The 23,316-nt window shown below is 45.0% G+C and overlaps 2 protein-coding genes across 2 annotated transcripts in view; one reads left to right on the forward strand and one right to left on the reverse strand.

Moving 5' to 3' along the window:
- Positions 1-7,012: 7,012 nt before the first annotated feature.
- LOC130851983 (feline leukemia virus subgroup C receptor-related protein 2-like) overlaps positions 7,013-23,316 on the forward strand; it is a 32,450-nt gene continuing 16,146 nt past the window's right edge. Inside the window, exons 1-2 of the mRNA XM_057732635.1 lie at positions 7,013-7,618; positions 21,745-21,886. Coding sequence (XP_057588618.1) covers positions 7,013-7,618; positions 21,745-21,886 — 748 coding nt within the window. The remainder of the gene's footprint in view (positions 7,619-21,744; positions 21,887-23,316) is intronic.
- LOC130851484 (S-phase kinase-associated protein 1-like) lies at positions 11,628-12,119 on the reverse strand. Its single transcript, XM_057731875.1, has one exon. The coding sequence runs from the start codon at positions 12,117-12,119 to the stop codon at positions 11,628-11,630; it is 492 nt and encodes a 163-aa protein (XP_057587858.1).

Below are 23,316 nucleotides of genomic sequence, written 5' to 3' on the forward strand. Positions count from 1 at the left end.
CGGGAGACTAACTGTTTCTAGTGTCTGTGGACCCTTAGGGGCCCAATTGTAAGGAACAGCAGCTGTTCGGGACAAGGGTCCTTCTTGGGCCACCAGACTGACCGCTAAAGTTCTGTGGCAGAGAAAACACCATCAGGACAGACCCCTCAGGACTCTGGGACCAGGTTCTCCCTGCTCATGGTGGCGTCTGTCCCCAAACCTCAATACGGTTGACAAAACTGTGTTCTGGTCATGAAGGAGAAGCTGATTTCAGAGAGTTGACCTCCTAGGAATATAAGACTGCTTATGAATCTGGGGACTCTGGAAGCCTGGTTTGGAACCTGGAAGGTTCTTTTCTACAAAAGATGTCCTGGCCCAGGGCCTTGTGTGTCACGGTCACCTCTGTTGCCATCATCTGGATGCTGCCCATGTGTTCCTGTTCTCCAGAGGGAGGGCAGGCCCAGCCAAGTGCCTGTAACTTTACTGAAAACTAGCCTGGATCCTTGCCCTCTGAGAACCCCAAAGGTCTCCTGAGAGATGAGAGGAAAGGGGTGGAAGGAGAGGTGGCCCTTGAATGGGACCTGGGTCTGCTGGGTTAGGTGAGGGCATTCCACCTCTGGTGGCGACAGTATTTCACCCCCAGTCCCTCTGCCCATCCCCTTCTATAATAGCAATAATTTCTTCTCAGATGTTCTGAATTAAAGGGATTCCCTTTCAACAGCCCAAGCTGACCTCTCCTGCCTTGTCTGCTGTCTGCTCTACTCATGGGCTTGGGGAGAATCTGCTCACAATAAGACATTTTGGTCCTTTCTCCTGTGCGTTGAGCTCCGTGGTCATGAGCCCTGTGCTGTTTTGCTGTGGCCACTGCCCGGCCTCAGCGTGTTGGAGCAGCCTGGGTGGCAGCGGTGCTGGGGCCACTGCCCGAGAGCAGCCGGGGGTGTGTGTGTGTGTGTGTGTACAGATATTCTGTACATAATAAAAGGAGTTCACTTCTGGTGGGAGGACTGAGTTGGGGGTGGAAGGGAGGTGGAGTGATGGGGCCTTGCTTTTTGATAAGGAGAAAGTGTTTACTCTGGAGCCTCTTAAAAGGTATAAACAAAATATTTACTGAAACCATTTCTTTATTTGAGACCATAATTAGTATTTTCTACTTGTAACACCAGATATTTTAAAGCAATAAAAGATTCTCCATGTGGTCTGCCTTGTCATTTGTTGGGGCAGAGATGGCCTTGGTGGTGGGAACGGGCAGAAGGGGTGGGGCCTCGGGGTGGAGGAGGCACTCCTGTGGCCTCCATACCATGGAAGGTGGTCCTCTGTTGACACAGGTGTTGCCCTCCTAGTGGGTTATTTTTTGAAGATGTGGCTGCAGGGGTTACTATCTGCCTATGTGAAGACTGCAACTCAAGGCCCGACCTGTGACCATGACTGCTTTCATACAGAATGATCCTTTTATAGTGCAAGTCGACCACGTCACTCCTCCATTTAAATCCCTCTTCTAGCTTCTTACCTCAAGCAAAGCCCAAGTCCTCATCGGAGCCCACAAGACCCCATGCAACGTGGCCCCACCTAGCTATCTGACTGTGTGTCCTCCACTCTACCTTTTAGTCTCTCTGCTCCAGCCACATGACCTCTCTGCTGTACCAAGCATGTTCCCACCACAGGGCCTTTGCACCTGCCAGTCCCTCTGTTTGCAGCTCACTTGTTCCAGATATCCATGTGGCTTCTTTCCTCACTTCTGCTCAAATGTCAGTTCCTCAGAGAAGCCTTCCCTCACCGCCACCTCACTCTCTGTCCTGCTGCCTTACGTGATGTGCTCGTGGTTTATCCACTGTATTCCCCACAGGACTATAAACTTCAGCACCTTCAGGACCTTGTTGGTGTGTTCACCCTTCCTTCCCCTGCGCTTGGACCAGTGCCAGGCACGTAGTCAGGGCTTCTGATGCACTTTCTAAAAACAAATTAATTAATTAATTAATTGGCTGCATTGGGTCTTCATTGCTGTGCATGGCATTTCTCTAGTTGCGCTGAGTGGGGGCTACTCTTCATTGCAGTGCACAGGCTTCTCATTGCAGTGGCCTCTCTTGTTGCAGAGCACGGGCTCTAGGCACGCGTGCTCAGTAGTTGTGGCGCACGGGCTTAGTTATTGTGCAGCATGTGGGATCTTCCTGGACCAGGGATTGAACCCGTGTCCCCTGCATTCGCAGGCAGATTCTTCACCACTGCTCCACCAGGGAAGTCCCCAGTGCACGTGTTGAAGGAAGAAATGAATGAATGGGTTTTGCTACACCCAGACCACCCTCCATCTCTTTCTCCCCCCACCTCTCACTAACTTTCACAAAGGGGAGGAAGGAACTGCTGGATCTCAAGACCCCACGGGTTCCTTGTGATGTCTCAGATTTCCCAGCACCCTGGCTGGGAGCAGGATTTTGATGACGGGGAGAGGGTGGGGTCATGTCGGCTTCCAAGGGAGGGAGTGTCTGAGATACAGAGGGAATCTTCACCACGGAACTTGGGTCCAGGCTCCAAGGGGACCCTGAGTCCTGGCTCATGTGCCAGGGAGGCTGTGGGGATGGAAACAGGATGTGTCAGTAGTTTCGTGTTGTGGTTACCCGATTCAGAGAAAGAGGGGCTGTGCCAACAGAGAAATGACAGAACACAGCCCAGCCGTTGTCACTATATGAGCCCGGTGGCTGTTTTCCATCTGAGTTTGTACCCATTCCTCTAACTCAGTATTTCCCACACTGTAGTCACCCACACACCAGCACCGCCATTTCTGCAGCATCCATGAACTCTCTGCACTGTGACTTCACTTTTTAAAAAGACTAACTTTCATTACTTGAATGCATGGATTTGTAAAGGGAACTAGCAGAGGGGAGACCAACAGGAAAGGTGAGAGCAGCCAGCCCAGAGGAGGAGCTGCCTGCAGAGGTGGGGGCAGAGGGGCGGGGGCAGAGCAGGAGGGAGGGGGCTGGGAGTGGGGGCAGGTCCCAGGGGCTGAGCGGAGGGAGGGAGGAGGTGGAAGGGGAGGGGCCACAGGGCCCCGGGAGGCGGGGCAGGAGGAGGGTGCAGCCTGGGACGGAGAGCTGGGCTGGGGAGGCTGTGGAGGGGAAGCTGAGGGACAGTGAGGTGGGGGTGACTTAGAGGTGCTGTGGGTGTGGGGTTCGGGGAGGTGTGGGTGACACAGGGTGGAGGCTACAGGAGGGCCTGGGGAGGGCGTGGAGGAGAGGACATGGGCGGGGTGGGGGCAGGGGCGCTGGTGGGGGAAGGGGTGAGACAAAAGCAGGCCGAGGAAGGGGCTGCGGGGGGAGGGGCGCGATGAAGGTGGCCCTAAAGAGCTAAGGGAGGAAGGCTGGGGATGCGGGGGAGAAAGTGGAGGCTGAGGGCACACACTGGGGAGAGCTGGGAAAGGGCTCGGAGGCAGGGCAGGGCCGGGGAGAGACGGGGCTGGGTGTCCCCCTTCCTGGGTGGGCCTGGCTGTCCTCCCGGGACTGGACAGTGAGTGTGTTGGCCTCGGCTGGGCGGCAGCCCCTGTGTTGCTCACGGCTGAAATGGGCTCACAAACGCCTCGTACGGGGACCCCTCCTCTAAAGGAGGTCCGTCAGGGAGTCTGTGGACCTGAAAGCCATCCGTGCTCTCCCGCTGGGCAGATAAAGGAGGTCTTGGGAGCACCGGGGACTAAGAAGCATGTTAAGGAAGGAGAAGTTGTGGAGGGGGGGTGGCGACCAGAAAGGTAGGTTGTCGCAGGGAAATCTGTAACAGCGAGAAGTCCCAACAGCAAGGACACCAAGCCGTGTGTGGGCTCTGGAGCCGTCTGCCGTCTCCACAGCTTACCATGCGGGAGAAGTTGGCACAGGCAGCCTCAGATTTTGGACTTGATCGTTTCTTTCTAATTAATCTATTTAATCCCAGAATCAAGGTGAACCTGGGCAAGTGTCCCACCCTGAAGCCTTGAGGGGTGTGAAGCCAAAGAGTGAAAGATGCGAGGAGTTACCTTCCATACAATTGGGTTATGGGATTTTCGTGGAAATCACACTGTGAACCTTAGAGCAGCTTCTGGGGCCTCTGGACCTTGCAGTGGCTCAGGCAGCTGCAGGAAGGGTGGGAGGCCCAGCAGGGAAGCAGGAGAGAGAAACCGGTGGGGGTGGGGAGGGGATAATACAGGGCACTTTCCCTTTACAACTTCTCTCGGCAAGATTTCCAGAACGAAAACTGAAAATAAATAAATAAATAAATAGTGCCACCTTTGGACTTCAAGTTCAGCTCTTACTGTCAGGAGTAGTTGTTGGCTTCCAGGGGGAAGACTTTGCTACCTTTCTGCAGACAGCCAGGAAGGCTTGAGGTCAAGGCCAGCAGGTCTCTCCAGCTCCCTGAGGAATCAGTTGAAATAGAACCAGGAACCGGGGCCCCTTTAAGGAAGCAGTCCCTAACATGTACTTCTCCTTCTGCATCAAGGTGTTACCTATTGATACCTATAGACAGAACATACTGATAAATACATAGAACGTATAGTAAGCTGCTCAGTAAATGTTTCTTCAGTGGATGAATACAGAGGATTTCTCTCAATGTAAAATCTACCTGACATTTGTATACCTGTCCTCCCCTTGATGGGAATCAGCCAAGAGACAGCCCTTCCCAGGTGGCTGTCGGATTATCATTACTGAAAACAGTTGACACACATCATCGTAATTAATTCTCGCAACAACACTACCAGGCAGGTAGTTTTAATCCTCATTTTACAGATTCTGAAACTGAGGGCTAAAGAGGTAAAGTGACTTGCCCAAGATCCCAAAGCTCATAATACAGAACAAATCCTGAGTAGACTGAATCCAGAGCTCACAGAAATCTGACTCTCTCCACACAAAAGTCAACCCCAAAATCCACTTGAATCCCATGTTAGACCCCTTGGGAATTGTCACCAAACTGTAGCGTTGCCCCAGAGGAGCTCATGGGAGAGACATGTGGAAGGAAACTCAGGAAGCTTGTCTCCTTGTTGCTTGTTCTGATGCTAATTAGCTGTGGGACTCTGATAACATCCTGTGACTCTGGGCCTCAGTTTCCAGATCTGCAAAATAAGAATGTATCGGCAGAGTTTAGGGAGAGGACCATGATCACCTAGGGAAAGAAACAGTGAGAGGTGTCAGAGGGCTTTCCGAGAGAATGGAAGTTCTGTGTCCCCCAGAGTAAGATGGGAAACACTGTTGGCATTTTGAGAGGAGGGGATGTGAAATTAATGTAGAAATTCTTAGATGGGTATGAGTTCTCTTTTCACACACTCCATTATAATCCAAGGCTCCATGATTTCTACCAAAAATTGGGTGCCTTCAAGCAGTGTTCCCTCCCCTGGGAACCAGTGGTTCTAACCCCACAGGGATGCTCGAACTTGGCTGCAAGTTGAGATCACCTGGGCAGCTTTGAACATGCAGATGCTGGGGTCCACCCTTAGGGATCCTGACCTGGGCTGTGGCAGAGGGGATTGGGAATGTGAAGGGTTCCCCATGGGATTTTACTGTGCACCACAAGTTGAGAACCACAGCCACAGAAACTAGAAATTCTTCATTTTTGGTGTGAAGATTACAAAAGAAAACAACAGGAAAGCACAGGAAACCAGTGGCTCTTGAACTTTAATGTGCTACAAATGAATCACATAGAGGTCTTTTAAAATGCAGCCTCTAATTCCATAGCTTGGGGTGAGCCTGGGCTTCTGCCTTGGTGATAAGCCCTGGGGATGCCCACTCTGCTCTCCCCAGACTGCGCTTGCGTAACTAGGCTGGAGTGAATACACACTTGCACAAGAACTTGGCCTCTTTAGGTCAGCTGAGACCTTACGTAAGAAGTAACTTCACTTCTTTGTGCCTCAGGTTTCTGATCTATAAAATGCAGCCAAGCAGAAGGACTTACATCACAGAATTCTTGTGAGGCTTAAATGAGGTAATGCAGTAAACATGGTTAGCACAATACAGATGTTCGCTTTTTAATTATTAGGATATCTGACACTCGTGGAATCCTTACTACCTACCAGGAATTCCCAAGTGCTTTCAAGTCTTAACTCATTCAAACCTCAAAACAACAGTGTGAGTTAAGTGCTATTATTACATCATCCCTATTTTACAGATTTTCCAAGAAACTGAGGCTCAGAGAGGTAGAGTAAATTAGTTTACAGAACACACCCTGGAGTAGGAAAGCTGGTGTTTGAAACCAGGGGGATCTGGGCTCTAATCCCTTCCCAGGCTGACATAAATTCATGCTTTGCTGACCTTCCAGAGGCCCTGACTTGAGGGCTTTCCTTCTGGGATGGGCTGTGGACCAGCAGGCGGCAGCCTAGGGCTACCTGGGTGCAAAGACCACTCACAGTCTGGGCTGTGCTGGGCATTTCACCTCACAACTGCCACTGGGTCTTCAGGGTCTCTGCACTCCCCTGTCCCGTCCCACTCAGGTCCTCACCTAGAAGGTCGCCGGGGCATCCAAAAGGAAAGAAAAGCCCTGCCCAACAGGTTCAAATCTGACTTCCCCAGTATAAGCGCAGGTCCGTGGGGAGAACAACTAGGGAGGTGTTTTCCACAACTCGCCTTTACCCCAGACCACCAGCAGTCCAAGAAATCTACAAATCTCTCCTTGTACCAGAAGTCCAGCAAGGGTTGGGTACGGTTCGGGGGAAGCCGCGCGGGACTGGGATGCTGGGTGAGGCGGGGCGAGGTCCCAAGCCCGCCCCAGAGCTATCAGAGTCCTGCCAAGTGCCTGCGCAAGGAGATAACTGTTTCCAGGACTAAGGGGTTGAATGTGGCCAGAAAGCCTTGGGAGGTCTCCAGGCACCAGCGGCCAGCACTGACCTGAGGCATTTTCCACCAGCCTAGGGGACAGAGGACATAAAGGCAAAGTGGGAACAGAAGCTTGGGGGTGAGCTCAGGGAGCCCCACTCAAGGCTTTTGGGGAGACAGGTCTCCTTTTATTCTGGGGCGGGCCAGGGCAAGTGCCCCGAGGGCTTCCGGGGACCAGTCAAGGCACCGTCCCTTAAGACTGCCAGAGTTGTTAGCAAATGTCCAGGGTTCCAGTAGAGGCTGTGGTCGTGATAAATGAAGATCCCAACCAACAGGAGCGTGATGGCACCCCTTCCCAGACGTCCCCACTCAGGGCAGAAGCCAGAGGCTCGACGCAACTCAGTAACATGGATGGGGTGGTGGCAGTGCTTGATCTGCGTGCTCAGATCAAGGTGAGCAGGCGCCGATGGGCGGTGGTCCTGGTGTTTAGCTGCTACTCCCTGTGCAACGCCATCCAGTGGATCCAGTACGCCGCCATCAATAACATCTTCATGTCCTTCTACGGGGTCAGTGCCTTCACCATCGACTGGCTGTCCATGTGCTACATGCTGACCTACATCCCTCTGCTCCTGCCGGTGGCCTGGCTCCTGGAGAAATTCGGCCTGCGCACCATCGCCCTCGCGGGCTCCGCTCTCAACTGCCTGGGGGCCTGGGTGAAGCTGGGCAGCCTGAAGCCACATCTCTTCCCCGTCACCGTGCTGGGCCAGGTCATCTGCTCCGTGGCCCACGTCTTCATCCTGGGCATGCCCTCCCGCATTGCTTCTGTCTGGTTCGGGGCTGATGAGGTGTCCACAGCCTGCTCCGTAGCTGTCTTTGGCAATCAGGTGGGTCGAGGAGCGGGTGATGGTCACTGTGGAATGCAGTATGTTCTTGTACCGAACTGCCTCACTGTGTGCAGGCTGCAGTTTTCTGACTTCAACAGTGTCTGTGACTCTGGGTGATTGTGGCTGGGTGTGACTGACTGGTAGTGTGAGTGAGTGATTGTGACTGGGTGAGTGTGTAAGAGAAGTGGGGAAACAACAGGAGGGGCCTTTGCTGTCACCCACGGTTTCTCCTCCGCCAGCAGAAGGGGTGTTTCTAGAACATACGCTGTCTTTATGATTTCATTCCTGAACTTACTTCAACAGCTTGGACAGGAAGGCTATTCTTTCTCGGGGAGCAGCCTCTGGGTGTCTGAGTATTCTGTGTCATCAGAAGTAGGCAGGTGATTTTTCCTGTCCAACCAGCCTTCCTAGAGCACAGCGTCTCCTGCACACTTTCTATCTCTATGAATTGGCATGTTCTAGGTACTGCATATAACTGACATTGTGCTACATTTGTCTTTTGAGTCTGGCTTATGAAATCCGTTTTTAAAATGCTGGTAAAACTCAACAAATAATTATTGTTGTTGTTGTTCCATGTTTTGAAATTGCGGGTCAGATGCGACTTGAATATGAAACTTCTAAGGAAGGTAAAGTGGAATTGAATTCAGTTCTGGTTTCTCCATCGCAGAGGCCTCACCAAAGATGTAGGCAGGTGAACAAGCTCAGAAGCTGGCGACTCTGGGAAGGAAACTAGACCAGTGTTCCCACAAATGGTCACCATTTGCCTCACCTGTGGGGCCAGGACAAAACAAATGCCTGGGCCCTCACCTGGACTTCCTAATCAGACTCTCTAGGGGAGCAGCCCAGGCTCCTGTGTATTCACCTGGCTTCCCAGGTGAGGCTCGTGATCAGACTCGAAGTCGCTAGGAGAGAGGAGCAGCGTGCCGTGGGAAGGCGCCCTCCTGCTTGGAGCCAGGTTCTTGTCGGGGCTGGTGTGTTTTGTGCTGCTGTGTGATGGTCCAGTTCCCAGGTGGATGCAGCTGGGAGCTCAGCCACGCACTCTCCAGACTGAGGGGAGAGGATGGGCTTGGGGCGGGGTTTGTAATTCTGATTCACTTAAGGTTCTGAAAATATACTCAAAAGCCCTAGGGTTTTGGGTGAGGGCAGCCCTGAAGGCCTGTGAGGAGGAGACATAGCAGAAGCTCCTAATCCTTCTGTTTCTTGGACCTTCAACTCCGTGCACCACGGGAAGTGGCACCGGAGGAGGCTCTGGTTGGCCCGGCCTGACTTCTGTCTTGGCCGTGTTGCCTTGGCAGGCATTCTTCAGGGCCCGACAGTTCCGTGGCATCAACTCTAAGTCTTCAGTTTCCTATGCCCTTGACCTTCCCATCCAGTCTGTCCTTTAGTGGGTGGTGGACCAGGAAGCTCCAGACCCTTGTTCTCCCACAGAAACATTAAATAAAGTAGAAACTGGCTACAACTTCTTTATGGGAGTTTCGGAAAGTCAGCGATCTACAGCAACCAAACAAATGCCCAACTAAGAAGAACGCACTTTCAAAATGGTGGAAAATTTCCTGGAGGTTTGGCTTGCCCTTGCCCTCCCCTCTCCCCCACTGCTGTGCCTTCCAACACCCGGTTCCCTTCTGCAAACATGACCCAGGAGAGGAAACCAAATTTACCTTTTAATCTAATTGTACTTTTTTTTTTTATTTTTATTGGAGTATAGTTGATTCACAATGTTGTGTTAGTTTCCGGTGTACAGCAAAATGAATCTGTTATCTATACACGAGGGTGAGTCAAAAATTATCCACACTCTGGCTGTAGGATTTATCATAATTAACTTTTAGAAAGACAAATACATCATTTTTTGACATAATCTCCTTGCTTTTCAATACATTTTGTCCATCTGTCAACAAGCTTTCGTATTCCCTCATTAAAAAATGTTTTAGGATTGCCATATATATGTTACTAATAAGAAAAACTATATCAAATTGTACACTTCAAATATATGCAGTTTAGTCTATGTCAAATATAACAATAAAAGTTCTTTAAAAAAGTGTTTCAGGCTGAGCTGCGAGACATGAATGCACCACTATCTTCTTCCTCATAGGGCTGGTTTTAGGGGACCAAACAGGTGAAAGTCCGATGGAGCAAGATCAGGACTATAGGGAGGATGCTTTAACACCTCAAAACGAAGTTTTTGCAGCGTGTTGACAGTGCGGCAGAAGTGTGCAGGTGTGCATTGTCGTGCAAGATCACAACGCCCTTGGATAGCAGTCCTGTGCCTTTAATCTGAAGTTTAGGCTTCAGCTCTTCAATAAACATCTCACTCTAAGGAGCACTGTTGATTGTTGAACCTTTGAGCCATGGCTGATTTGCAAATGATTTGCCACATAATCCTCTGTCACTATTCTGTCTATTTAACAGAATCATTTCACATGTATGCTGAATGCTGTCATCAGCTATGGACGTGGACAGACATCTGGCTACTTCTTGATGGCTAACACTTGTGTGACCTTCCTTGAACCTTTCTATCCATTCTTACACATTTCTTCAAGACAAAACACTTTCTCCATACTGTGCACAAAGTCTTAAATAAATAACGGCACCAGGTACCCCCTCAGACCACAAAAAATGAATCACTGCATGCTGCTCTTCTTTCGTGGAAATCACAAGTGGGGCATCCATTTTGCTCACACCACAGTTACAAATGAACTGGTGTAACACATTCAGACCTGTACAGCAGTGACTGGGGAGACAGTAGCCTTGAACGTAAAGTGCGGATAAGACAGTGCAGCCAACAGAAGTTTTACGAGGGTGATTCAAAAATTTCCTGCACTCTAGCCACCAGAGTGAGTGTGGATAATTTTTGACTTGTCCTCATACATATATCCACTCTTTTTTAGATTCTTTTCCTGTATAGGCCATTACAGATATTGAATAGACTTCCCTGTGCTATATCATAGGTCCTTATTAATCTATTTTGTATATAATAGTGTGTATATGTCAACCCCAATCTTCCAATTTATACCCCCTCCACTTACCGCCTGGTAACCATGTTTGTTTTCTTTCTTTTTTTTTTTTAATTAATTAATTTATTATTTATTTATTTATTTTGTTGGCTGTGTTGGGTCTTTTTGGCTGCGTGTGGGCTTTCTTTAGTTGCAGTGAGTGGGGGCTACTCTTCGTTGTGGTGCATGGGCTCCTCATAGCCATGGCTTCTCTTGCTGTGGAGCACAGGCTCTAGGTGCATGGGCTTCAGTAGTTGCAGCATATGGGCTCAATAGTTGTGACTCATGGGCTCTAAAGCGCAGGCTCAATAGTTGTGGCACATGGGCTTAGTTGCTCCGTGACATGTGGGATCTTCCTGGAGCAGGGATAGAACCCGTGTCCCCTCTATTGGCAGGCGGATTCTTAACCACTGTGCCACATAGGAAGCCCCATAAGTTTGTTTTCTACATCTGTAACTCTATTTCTGTTTTGTAGATAAGTTCACTTGTAGCCTTTTTTTCGATTCTACATGTAAGTGATATCATATGATATTTGTCTTTCTCTGTCTGACTTACTTCACTCAGTACGAGAATCTCTAGGTCCATCCATGTTGCTGAAAATGGCACTATTTCGTTCTTTTTGTTTTGTTTTGTTTTTCTATTTCAGAAAATTTTTTGCAAATTGCTTTATTTACAGTGCCAACTTTCAAAAGTCATTAAAGTTACCTGGACAAGAAACTAGGCAGAAATTGCTTTACAAAAAGAGGGAAAGTCCAAAATGCCACTTTCTATAGAGAACCCACAGTTCAATTTTATTCAGAGCAAAGAAAAAAGAGTTTTTGATCATACTAGAAGAAATGGAGTCATAACTTTGGAATCTGTACTGAAACTACACATGCAATGAGGACAACATTCTCCTAATTCAGTTGATTTGCTGCTGCATTTGTCAACTGTTTTTCTAATATTAACAATTATAAACAAAGCAGTGCAACTAGTATTTGGAACAATCCTTACACTGTTACAGCATCAGAAACAAAATTTCACTTCTCTTCACCCCACTGGTTCTCTTCACCTACCTGGGCTTCTTCTTTTTCAGTAAAATCACTTTTGATATTGAATGTCTTTCGCATCTCCTCTGGAGTCTTCCCCTTGATCGTATGGGCAACAGTCTTGCAGGTAACATCAAGCAAACATTTGATGTCTAAGTAGTTTGCAACCAATATAAGCTCGAAAAGTGTTCCTTGGTCAACTTTCAGGAATTCTTGATCCCAAACAGGGGCATCATCTGTTCGCTCTTCTTTGTCCTCATCATCCTCAGGAGGAGGAGGAGCATCCTTGTGGAGGGTGCCCCACTGATTGACCTTTTTAAATATTGCAGCATTAACATTTGGCAAGGGGACTGGATCATCATCTCCTCCATCATCCATTCCCAAATCTTCCAACATGGTCTTGATAGTCACAGATTGTTTTGCAATTTCAACATCAACTTTGAATATCTCTCCATCAGAACACTGCAGCTTAATTGAAGGCATGGTGTTAGGTCTCAAGGAGATGGTGGGCCAGAGGCTGATGAGAGCAGGGCAGCGTCTGCAAAACAAAAAACAGACAGGCAGAGAACAAGGCCAATATCTCGTTCTTTTTTATGGCTGAGTAATATTCCATTCTATATATGTACCATATCTTCTTTATTCATTCCTCTTTTGATGGGCATTTAGGTTGCTTCCATGTCCTGGCTATTGTAAATAGTACTGCAATGAACAGTGGTGTGCATGTATCCTTTAGAATTATGGTTTTCTCCGGATATATGCCAGGAGTAGGATTGCTGGATCAGATGGTACCTCTATTTTTTAGTTTTTTTAAGGAACCTCTATACTGTTCTCCATAGTAGCTGTACCAGTTTATATTCCTACCAACAGTGTAGGAGGGTCCCCTTTTCTCCACACCCTCTCCAGCATTTATTGTTTATAGATTTTTTGATGATGGCCATTCTGACTTGTGTGAGTTAATACCTCGTTGTAGTTTTGATTTGCATTTCTCTCATAATTAGTAACCTTGAGCATCTTTTCATGTGTTTTTTAGCCATCTGTATGTTTTCTTTGGAGAAATGTCTATTTAAATCTGCTCATTTTTTGATTAGCTTGTTTTGTTTTTTTGACATAAGGGCTTCATGAGATATTTTGGTGATTAGTCCCTTGTCAGTCGCTTTGCTTGAAAATCTTTTCTCCCATTCAGTGGGTTGTCTTTTCATTTTGTTTATGGTTTACATTGCTGTGCAGAAGCTTTTAAGTTTATTTAGGTCCCATTTGTTTATTTTTGTTTTTATTTTCATTACTCTAGGAGGTGGGTCAAAAAAAGATCTTGCTGTGATTTATGTCAAAGGGTGTTCTGCCTATGTTTTCCTGTAAGAGTTTTACAGTATCCAGGCTTACATTTAGGTCTTTAATACATTTTGAGTTTATTTTTATTATGGCATTAGGTGTTAGACAGTGTTCTATTTTCATTCTTTTACATGTAGCTGTCAAGTTTTCCCAGCACCACTTCTTGAAGAGGCTGTCTTTTCTCCATTGTATATTCTTGCCTCCTTTGTTATGGATTAGGTGGCCATAGGTGCGAGGGCTTATCTCTTGACTTTCTATCCTGGTCCATTGATCTATATTGCTGTTTTTGTGCCAGTACCATACTGTTTTGATTACTGTAGCTTTTTAGTATAGTCTGACATCAGGGAGCCTGATTCCTCCAGCTCCCTTTTCTTTCTCAAGATTGATCTTGCTATTCATGGCTTTTTGTGTTTCCATACAAATTGTGAAATTTTTGTTCTAATTTTGTGAAAAATGCCATTGGTAATTTGATAGGAATTGCATTGAATCTGTAGATTGCTTTGGGAAGTACAGTCATTTTCATAATATTGATATTTCCAGTCCAAGAACATGGTATATCTCTCCATCTGTTTGTGTCATCTTTGATTTCTTTCATCAGTATCTTATAGTTCTCTGAGTACAGGTCTTTTGCCTCCTTAGGTAGGTTTATTCCTAGTTATTTTTTCTTTTTGATGTGATAGTAGATGGGATTGTTTCCTTGATGTCTCTTTCTGATATTTCATTATTAGTGTATAGGAATGCAAGAGACTTCTGTGTATTAATTTTGTATCCTGCAAGTTTTACCAAATTCACTGATGAGCTCTAGTAGCTTTCTGGTAGCATCTTTAGGGTTTTCTGTGTATACACATACATAGTATATGTATCTACATGTATACGTAGTATCATGTCATCTGCAAAGAGTGATAGTTTTACTTCTTCTTTTCCAATTTGGATTCCTTTTATTTCTTTTTCTTCTCTGATTGCCATGGCTAGGACTTCCAAAACTATGTTGAATAATAGTGGTGAGACATCCTTGTCTCATTCCTGATCTTAGAGGAAATGCTTTCAGTTTTTTACCATGAAGGAAGATGTTTGCTGTGGGTTTGTTGGATATGGCCTTTATTATGTTGAGGTAGGTTCCCTCCAGACCCACTTTCTGGAGAGTTTTTATCATACATGGGTGTTGAATTTTGTCAAAAGCTTTTTCTGCATCTACTGAGATGATCATATTTAAAAACAAGTACAGATCACTTAAAGGCAAGGAAATTTGCACAATCTGTTATCAAAAGCAGCATTCGAGTAAACTTGTTCTCTTAGCGAGAGGAACCAGATGTAGTCTTGTCCCAGTCTACTTTTAATAATAAAATCCATCTACTCAATTAGGTTTAATCTAATCTGAGCCCAACCATGCATAAAAATTCCTTTTTACTCAAAATGTATATCACACTTTCCCACTATATAGTGAAATGTTTCCTATATTATTTTTAGTAGCTTTAATTACATATTTAAATTAGAATCCCCAACTCTCAAAATCCTTAATTTCTAGTGAAAACCAAGGAGCAAGCAATTGTTACCAAACTCTGGAGAGGTTATTTTAGAGAATTTTCAGAACATAATTATCCTATAGTGTTTACCTAAAAGCTCTTATCTCATTTGCAGATTCACTCATAAAAATTTCATCATAATAAGTTATTTTTCTTGCTGACAGATTTGCAACAGATATAACAAGACTTACTTAGCTTCTATTAAACCTACGTGCAGTAAAAGTGTTATACTTAATGTCGATGACTCTAAAGACATATATATAAATTAGATCAACAAACTTCAACTAAACAATACCAGATATTAACTTAATAGAGTATTCTGCTGTTCACATGAACTTGAAACTCATTTTGTCTAACTTCTTTTATGTTGAATTTGTAAGCACTTAAAGTCAATTAAATAGACCTCTTTATAAATTCAATTTTGATAATACTTTCCAGAGGTAGAGATATTTCATATGTATAATGTGTACACAGACATAAACAAACAATACTAGAGATCTCATAGCTTAACTTAAAAAAACCCCTCAACTATGAATAGGGTATTACAATATAAACTTCCTAGCTTCCAAAGAATAGTTGGATTACATTAAAGTTGCTTGCTCAGATGACTAAGGGTTTACCATTTGTTCTTTTTTTCTTTTTTTTTCTCTTTTTTTATTTTTTTGGGGTACACCAAGTTCAATCATCTGTTTTTATACACATATCCCCGTATTCCCTCCCTTCCTTGACTCCCCCCCCATCGAGTCCCACCCACCCTCCCCATCCCAGTCCTCTAAGGCATCTTCCATCCTCGAGTTGGACTCCCTTTGTTATACAACAACTTCCCCCTGGCTATCTATTTTACAGTTGGTAGTATATATATGTCTGTGCTACTCTCTCGCTTCTTCTCAGTTTCCCCTTCACCCCCCGCCCCCTCCCATACCTCGAGTTCTCCAGTCCATTCTCTGTATCTGCGTCCTTGTTCTTGTCACTGAGTTCATCAATACCATTTTTAGATTCCATATATGTGAGTTAGCATACAATATTTGTCCTTCTCTTTCTGACTTACTTCACTCTGTGTGACAGATTGTAGTTCTATCCACCTCATTACATATAGCTCCATCTCATCCCTTTTTATAGCTGAGTAATATTCCATTGTGTATATATGCCACATCTTCTGTATCCACTCATTTGTTGATGGGCATTTAGGTTGCTTCCATGTCCTGGCTATTGTAAATAGTGCTGCAATAAACATTATGGTACAAGTTTCTTTTGGGATTATGGTTTTCTTTGGGTATATGCCCAGCAGTGGGATTACTGGATCATATGGAAGTTCTATTTGTAGTTTTTTAAGGAACGTCCAAATTGTTTTCCATAGTAGCTGTACCAACTTACAGTCCCACCAACAGTGCAGGAGACTTCCCTTTTCTCCACACCCTCTCCAACATTTGTGGTTTCCAGATTTTGTGATGATGGCCATTCTGATCGGTGTGAGGTGATACCTCATTGTGGCTTTGACTTGCATTTCTCTGATGATGAGTGATGTTAAGCATCTTTTCATGTGTTTGTTGGCCATCTGTATGTCTTCTTTGGAGAAATGTCTATTTAGGTCGTCTGCCCATTTGTGGATTGGGTTATTTGCTTTTTTGGTATGAAGCTTCATGAGCTGCTTGTATATTTTGGAGGTTAATCCTTTGTCCGTTGTTTCATAGGCAATTATTTTTTCCCATTCTGAGGGTTGCCTTTTAGTCTTACCATTTGTTCTTGATGAACCCTTAGGAAGCTTATGAATTCGAGTTTGGCTGAGGGACCTTTCCACACAGCTTTGATGGTTTGTTTGTTTCTTTTAATGTTATTTCTGCATCCTTTTTTTTTTTCTTCTTCAGTTCCAAGCAACACAGATTGATTAGATAAGCTCCAGAGAGGCCAGGTAGATAATGTACACCTCATAGGCACAGGAAGAGAAATGCAAATTCTTCCTCTAAATACTTATACAAAACCCAGCCATCTTGGGCTATTTTCAGGGAACTTTCTCCCAGTTTCCAAATATCCACTTCAGTTCAAATAAATAACAGTAATAGACAATACATGTTATCTGCTTACAATCGCATGTCCCGCTTTCAGCAAAACCAGGAAGAGAGAAATGGATTTGGACTCAGATACTGAGACCCTCACTCACACACATACATACACAATGTTTAATTATTCACGGCCAGTGTTACCAAATATCAAGCAAACAGCAATTCAAATCAGTCTCTCAGGGTCATGGTTCCTTGGCCACCAAAAGGAAGTTTCCCAACCAATGCCCCATCAGTCCAAAAGGGGAGAACCCCAACCATTGCTCCATCAGAGATGAAGCTGAATGAATGAACAAGGCTAGTTCAAAAGGGAAAATCCCAACCAACGCTCCGCCGCAGGCAAAACCAACCCCTGGGATTGTCACACATGAGCCCGTTATTCACCAAATACATCTTAACCGGCCAATGCAAGTACTAACACACATACAAACAACAAACATATGGTCACACAAACAAAGAATCAGGCAAGGCGAGGCACAGCCCAGAAATTCCACTTCCATTCCCAGACGGAGGCCCCATAGTGGCCTGGCACCCTCAAAAGAATGGACCACGAATGGCTCACTCCAAAATGACATATACAAAAACACAAACCACAAATGAATTATAGTCCCTCAGACAGGAAATCAAAGGAGGTGTAGTCTAACATTCTGCTACCTAGTCCAAGCTCACTCTGCTCACCGCACGACAGGTCAACAAATCGGAAGACAAGGTGTTGAGGCAAGGAATAGCGACTTTATTTGGAAAGCTGGCAGACCAAGAAGATGGCAGAGTAATGTCTCCAAATAGCCATCTTATCAGGGTCTGGATGCCAGTTTCTTTTATAGAACAGAGAGGGGGAGGAGGTGAGGAAGTAAAGTAAAAAGGCCATTAGTTTTGCCTGGCTTGGCCAGCACTGGGGAGGGAATATGTTAATTTCTTCTTTTCTGCAGCCACGATGAGATTGTCTCCCTGTGAGCTGAACAAAGGCACTTTAGTTTAACGTTCAGGCAGAGGGTCTGGGTTCCCTGAGGCAGGCCACTATGTATGATTATAATAACAAAAGCAATGAAAAGCAAAAGTTAAACTCAAAGAAATAGATCCAACATGGAGTCAGAATTCGCTCTTCCCTGTTACAGTTCCACTTCCACTCCTAGATGGAGGCCTCCAAACAGATGGGCAAGGCTCTCAAAAGAGAGCAGACTGAGTGGCTTGCTTTCCACAAGGGAAGCAGCCCAGATGGAGTGGAGAGAATTCCCAGCCTGCACAAGCTGGAATGGCTCACCTCCAAGTGACACTGAGTGTGGACCACAGCTCCGGAAGTTTCTTGGCTCCAAATAGCCTTGTGCCATGGGTGGCTAGCCTGTCAGGGACAGTCCCTCTAAGATCCCCAGAGTGAAATGGGCTCTGGCAGCTGCCAGGGCCTCAGGGAAGGAGCTACCTCAGGCCAGCAGTCGACCTGCCATGGACACGGACTCCTAGCCTGGCTCACCAAAACTGTTAGCGCAAGTTCGTGTGCCTGATGCACAGTGAGGCCAAGAAACTGAAACATTGGAGTTTGGAGCAGAGAAAGGGCCATGCAAATAGATGGGTGGCTCAGGCCCCCAAAACCCTGAGCTCCCCAATTGTACTTCTATACACTAAAAATGAACAATCCAAAAAGGAAATTAAGGAAACAATTCTTTTTACAACAGCATCGAAAATAATATTTAGAAATAAATTTAACCAAGAAGGTAAAAAACTTGTACACTGAAAAGTATAAAATGTTACTGAAAGAAATTTTAAAAGTCATAAATAAATGGAAAACATCCTGTGTTCATGGATTGGAAGACTTAATACTGTTAAGATGTCAGTACTACCCAAGGCAGTCTATAAATTCAATGCAATCCCTATCAAAATCCAAGGATGTTTTCGCATACGAAGAAAAATGCATCCTAAAATTCATGTGGAAGTTTAAGGGACAATGGGTAGCCAAAACAATCTTGGAAAAGAATCACAAAGTTGGAGGTCTAATACTTTTTGATATCAAAACTAATAACAAAGATACAGTAATCATGACAGTGTAGTATCGGCATGGAGACAAACATATAGACCAATGGACTAGAGTCCAGTTAAAACCTTGCATATACGGTCAAATGATTTTTAACAAGGGTGTCAAGACCATTCAAGAGGAAAAGGACAGCCTTTTTTAAAAAAATTGACTGTTTTTATAGCAGTTTTAGATTCACAGCAAAATCAAGAGGAAGAGATTTCCCATATATTCCCTGCACCCGCTCCTGGGGTAGCCTCCCCCATTATCAGTATCCCCCACCAGAGTGGTGCATTGGTTACAGTTGTGCCTACATGGACACATAGTTCTCACCAGCCTTTTCAACAAATGGTAATGGGAGAAACTATAAAACTCTTAGAAGAAAACACAGGGAAAACGCTTCATGATATTGGATTTGGCAATGATGGCATAATTTCTTGGATGTGACATGAAAAGCATAGGCAAAAACAACAACAACAGAAATTGGAGTACATCAAAATTAAACCTTGGGTACAATGGAGGACACTATCAATACAGTGAAAAGGCAACCCATGGAATGGGAGAAAATATTTGCAAATCATACATCTGATAGAGGCTTCATATCCGGAATATAGGATGTACTACTACCGCTGAATAACAAATACAACAATAACAAAAATTCTGTTAAATGGGCAAAGCACTTGTATAGACATTCCTCAAAAAGAAAAAGATATACAGATGGTCAATAAGCACATGAAAGAAGCTCAACATTAGGGAAATGCAAATCAAAGCCACATGAGATGCCACGCATACTCATTACCATATTTATTAAAAAAGACTAAAGTAACAAATGTAGACAAGGATATAGAGAAATTGGAACACTTGTGCACTGGCGATGGGAATGTAAAATGGTGCAGTCACATGGAAGACAGTATGGCAGTTTCTCAAAAAATTAAAAATAGAATTACCATGATTTAGCAATTCTACTTCTAGGTATATACCCAAAAGAACTGAAAGCAGAAACCTGAACAGATATTTGTACACCCGTGTTTTTAGCAGCATTCTTCACAATAGCTAAAATGTAAAAGCAAATGAAGTGTTCATCTATGGATAAACTGATAAACAAAATGTGATATATACATACAATGGAATATTATTCATTCTTAAAAAGAAAGGAAATTCTGGCACATGCTATTTGTGAATGAACCTTGAAGATATTATGCTGAGTGCAATAAGATAGTCATAAAAAAACAGATACTCCGTAATTCTACCTACGTGAGGTATTGAGCTGTCTTTTTTTTCTGACACTAACCACTTCCGCCTTTCTCTAACACCAGCTGGGTGTCCTACAATTCACTTCAACTCTGACACTAAGTACCTGGAATTAGCCCAGGCCCCACAAGTTAAGGGCTCAGTGCTGCAAGGCTGTCTCCACTGAAGATGCCACTTGCGAGTCCTGGGGGCCACGCATACTTCTCACTGACTAGCTATAAGTTGGGGGTTCCCAGGAGCCCTACTCAGGTTCTATGATTTGTTAGAATGGCTCAGAGAACTCAGGTAAACACTTTACTTATTGTTTTTTCTGGGTTATTATAAAGGTTACAAATCAGGAAAAGCCAAATGGAGGAGATGCCAGAGCCTCTGGGGGAGCCACCCTCCCAGCACTTTGATGTCATGTGTGCACCAGCCTGAAATCTCAACAAATTTCTTTGTTCAAGAGCTCTTCTAGAGCTCAATTTCCAGCTCCCCTCCTGTTCTCAGGGGTGGAGGAGGGTGGGGCTTAAAGTTCCCAAATTCTAATCACTTGGGCTTCTGGAGACCAGCTCCATCCTGAGGCTCTAGAGGGACCCCATAGTAGGTCACCTCATAGCATAAACTCAGGTGTGATGGAAACAGGATCCTTATGGATAACAAACGACACTCCTACCACTCAGGAAATGCCCAGGGTTTAGAGCTCTGTGCCAGGAACCAGAAATGAAGATTGAATATATTTTTATTATTACCTTGAGTAATCAAAGTCATAGAAACAGAGAGTAGAATGGTGGTTGTGGGGGGCTGGGGGAGGAGGGAGTGAAGGGTTAGTGTTTAATGGGTACAGATTTTCAGTTTGGGAAGATGAAAAAAGTTCTGGAGATGGATGGAGGTGATGGTTGCCCAATAATGTGAATATATTTAATGCCACTGAACCGTATAGTTAAAAATGATTCAACTGGCAAATGTTATGCTATATATTTTACCACCAAAATAAAATAAGAAAGGAAGAGAAAGATACACTGCTTGGGAGGTATTCCCTCTGGCTGGGTACGTGGTATCTACTCACCCCTGCTGTTACCTCCTCAGTCTCTGTGCTGGAAGAAGGAGGTCCTTGCCTTTCTGTCCTTGTTCAGTTTTCCATGGATACTGGCCCGTGTTTTTCCATGGTTTGGGTTTCCTCCTCTTCCTTAACTTTTATCCTGTCCTCTATTTATTTATTTATTTTATTGGCCGTGTTGGGTCTTTTTTTGCTGTGCGTGGGCTTTCTCTAGTTGCGGTGAGTGGGGGCTCTTCATTGCGCTGTGCAGGCTCCTCATTGCCATGGCTTCTCTTGTTGCGGAGCATGGGCTCTAGGTGCGTGGGCTTCAGTAGTTGCAGCGCATGGGCTCAATAGTTGTAGCTCACGGGCTCTAAAGCGCAGGCTCACTAGTTGTGGCTCACAGGCTTAGTTGCTCCTCGTCATGTGGGATCTTCCTGGAGCAGGGATCGAACCCGTGTCCCCTGCATTGGCAGGCGGATTCTTAACCACTGCGCCACCTAGGAAGCCCTCTCCTGTCCTCTTGCCCTCTTCCTCCACCTCAGCTCCTGGTTAACAGACTCGGTGAAATCAAGAATTCAGGTGGCAAAAAAAAAAATCAACATTGTTTTACTCTACCATAGAGATGGGAGTATAGGAACCATTGCTCAGTATAGTTTGCAGCTAGAGAAGAGCCAGCCTGCATTGAGAACCTCAACTATAATCTTATTCAGTAGGATTGATAGTGAGGGCTGTCAGGGGTGTGTGAGTTGAGTTGTGAACCAAAAGAAAGATCTCTCTGGTGTCTTGAGGGAGAAACAATCCCTGTTTGAGTTTTAGGAAGGACTGGAAGTTGGGGATTATGTTTCTTATTAGGAGGCTCTTAAATGTGTGCTGTCACCTCTTGGTCATTGATGCTACAAGTGAATGTATGTTTCTTCTATAGCTTGGAATTGCCATTGGGTTCTTGGTCCCTCCTATCTTGGTACCCAACATCAAAGACCAGGACGAACTTGCCCACCACATCAGCATCATGTTCTACTTAGTAGCAGGTGTGGCTGCTCTGCTTTTCATCCTTGTCATCATCAGTAAGTACATTAATAAACTCACGGGGGTTGGGGAGGCAGGGAGGTCCTGCTGACTTGGGTGAGGACCTTGTGAACATGGCCCTAGAACACCATGCTAGATACCATGTATTCTCTAAAATACATCTATAGAAATTGGAGGCCAGGATTCCAATGGGCTTCAAATGTTTTAGCCTGCGTTGCTGCTGCTGATACAGTGCTAGCTAGTCCTGTGTACTTTTGTTAGCTGCTCAGTAAAGCTTAGGTGTAATTAACCAGTTCCCCAGTATGACCTCATTAGAATTAATGGGCAGCCTGCTGATCCCCTTGATGAAACCCCAGTGAGCACTTACGATGTCACAGGCCCTGTGCTGAGTGTGCCTGATCTCACTGACTGCTCAGCAGCCCTGTAGGGCAGGTACCAGTATCAGTCTCACTTAACCAAAAGGAAACAGTGCCTTAAGAGGAGATAAGGAAATTATTCAAGATTAGATAGTAAGTGGCAGAGATTGGATTCCAGCCTAAGCTTGTCTAACTCCATACCCTAAATTTCTGGAACACAAGAAAACACAACAGGATTGACCCACAGACACTAATACTGTCGTACATTCACCTGAGAATACCTGGGGACCCCATTAAAAAAATTTTTTTTAATGTGTATAAGATATGCTCATTATGGGAAAATGTAGAAAATACAAAAAAGCATAAAGAAAAGAATGACCATTTACTTAAACTGGTACCAGCTAATCTCCACCACCAGCCCCAGAGAACTGCTATTAATATTATCTGCATACATACTTAATCCTTGAGATATGTGGTTAATTTATGTTCTCCTTTATCATCTGAGTGATATCACATGCGCTGTGATAAATTCAAAGAGAGATTAGTAGAGGTTTTCCTTTTCAGTGAGTCATCTATCTTTAAAGTTTAACCAGCTGTCTTCCTAATATCTGAAAGCTCCACCTCACACGTTATAGGTTTCATTCCTTCCTGCCGGCCTCACCTCCACTCAGTTTTATAATCATGTACCTCATCCAGCTGTTCTCACTGTGTCATTCCCCCCACCCACGAGGGGCTGCCTGATGGCTTTTCAAAGCTCACAGGATCTCTTGGGTGGAGAGCCTGGTGTTCCTGCAAAGGTGAGAAGCTTTGAAGCTGTGGTTGAGAACAGGAAAGAACAATCTCGGCCAGACGTGAGGTTTTGAATTGTAGTGTGCCCAGCTCTAAATTCCTGTGTTTGTAGCAGATGAGGGCCTGGTGCTTTGCAGTTGAGATCTGGAGATAGGACATTTCTATACTCTGGCATTTTGCAATTAATCACACAGAGTAGTTGATTGAAAAGAACTGAAAAATCTTATCTGAATTTTGGTTTGTGGTTGCCAGGTCCTTGAGCAAACAGCTGCGGTTGCAGAAATAAAAACAAACAAAACACAACCTCTTCCCTTGATTTCCTT

This window comes from Hippopotamus amphibius, chromosome 4 (assembly GCF_030028045.1).
Source record: "Hippopotamus amphibius kiboko isolate mHipAmp2 chromosome 4, mHipAmp2.hap2, whole genome shotgun sequence".
In the NCBI taxonomy this organism is placed as follows: domain Eukaryota; kingdom Metazoa; phylum Chordata; class Mammalia; order Artiodactyla; family Hippopotamidae; genus Hippopotamus; species Hippopotamus amphibius.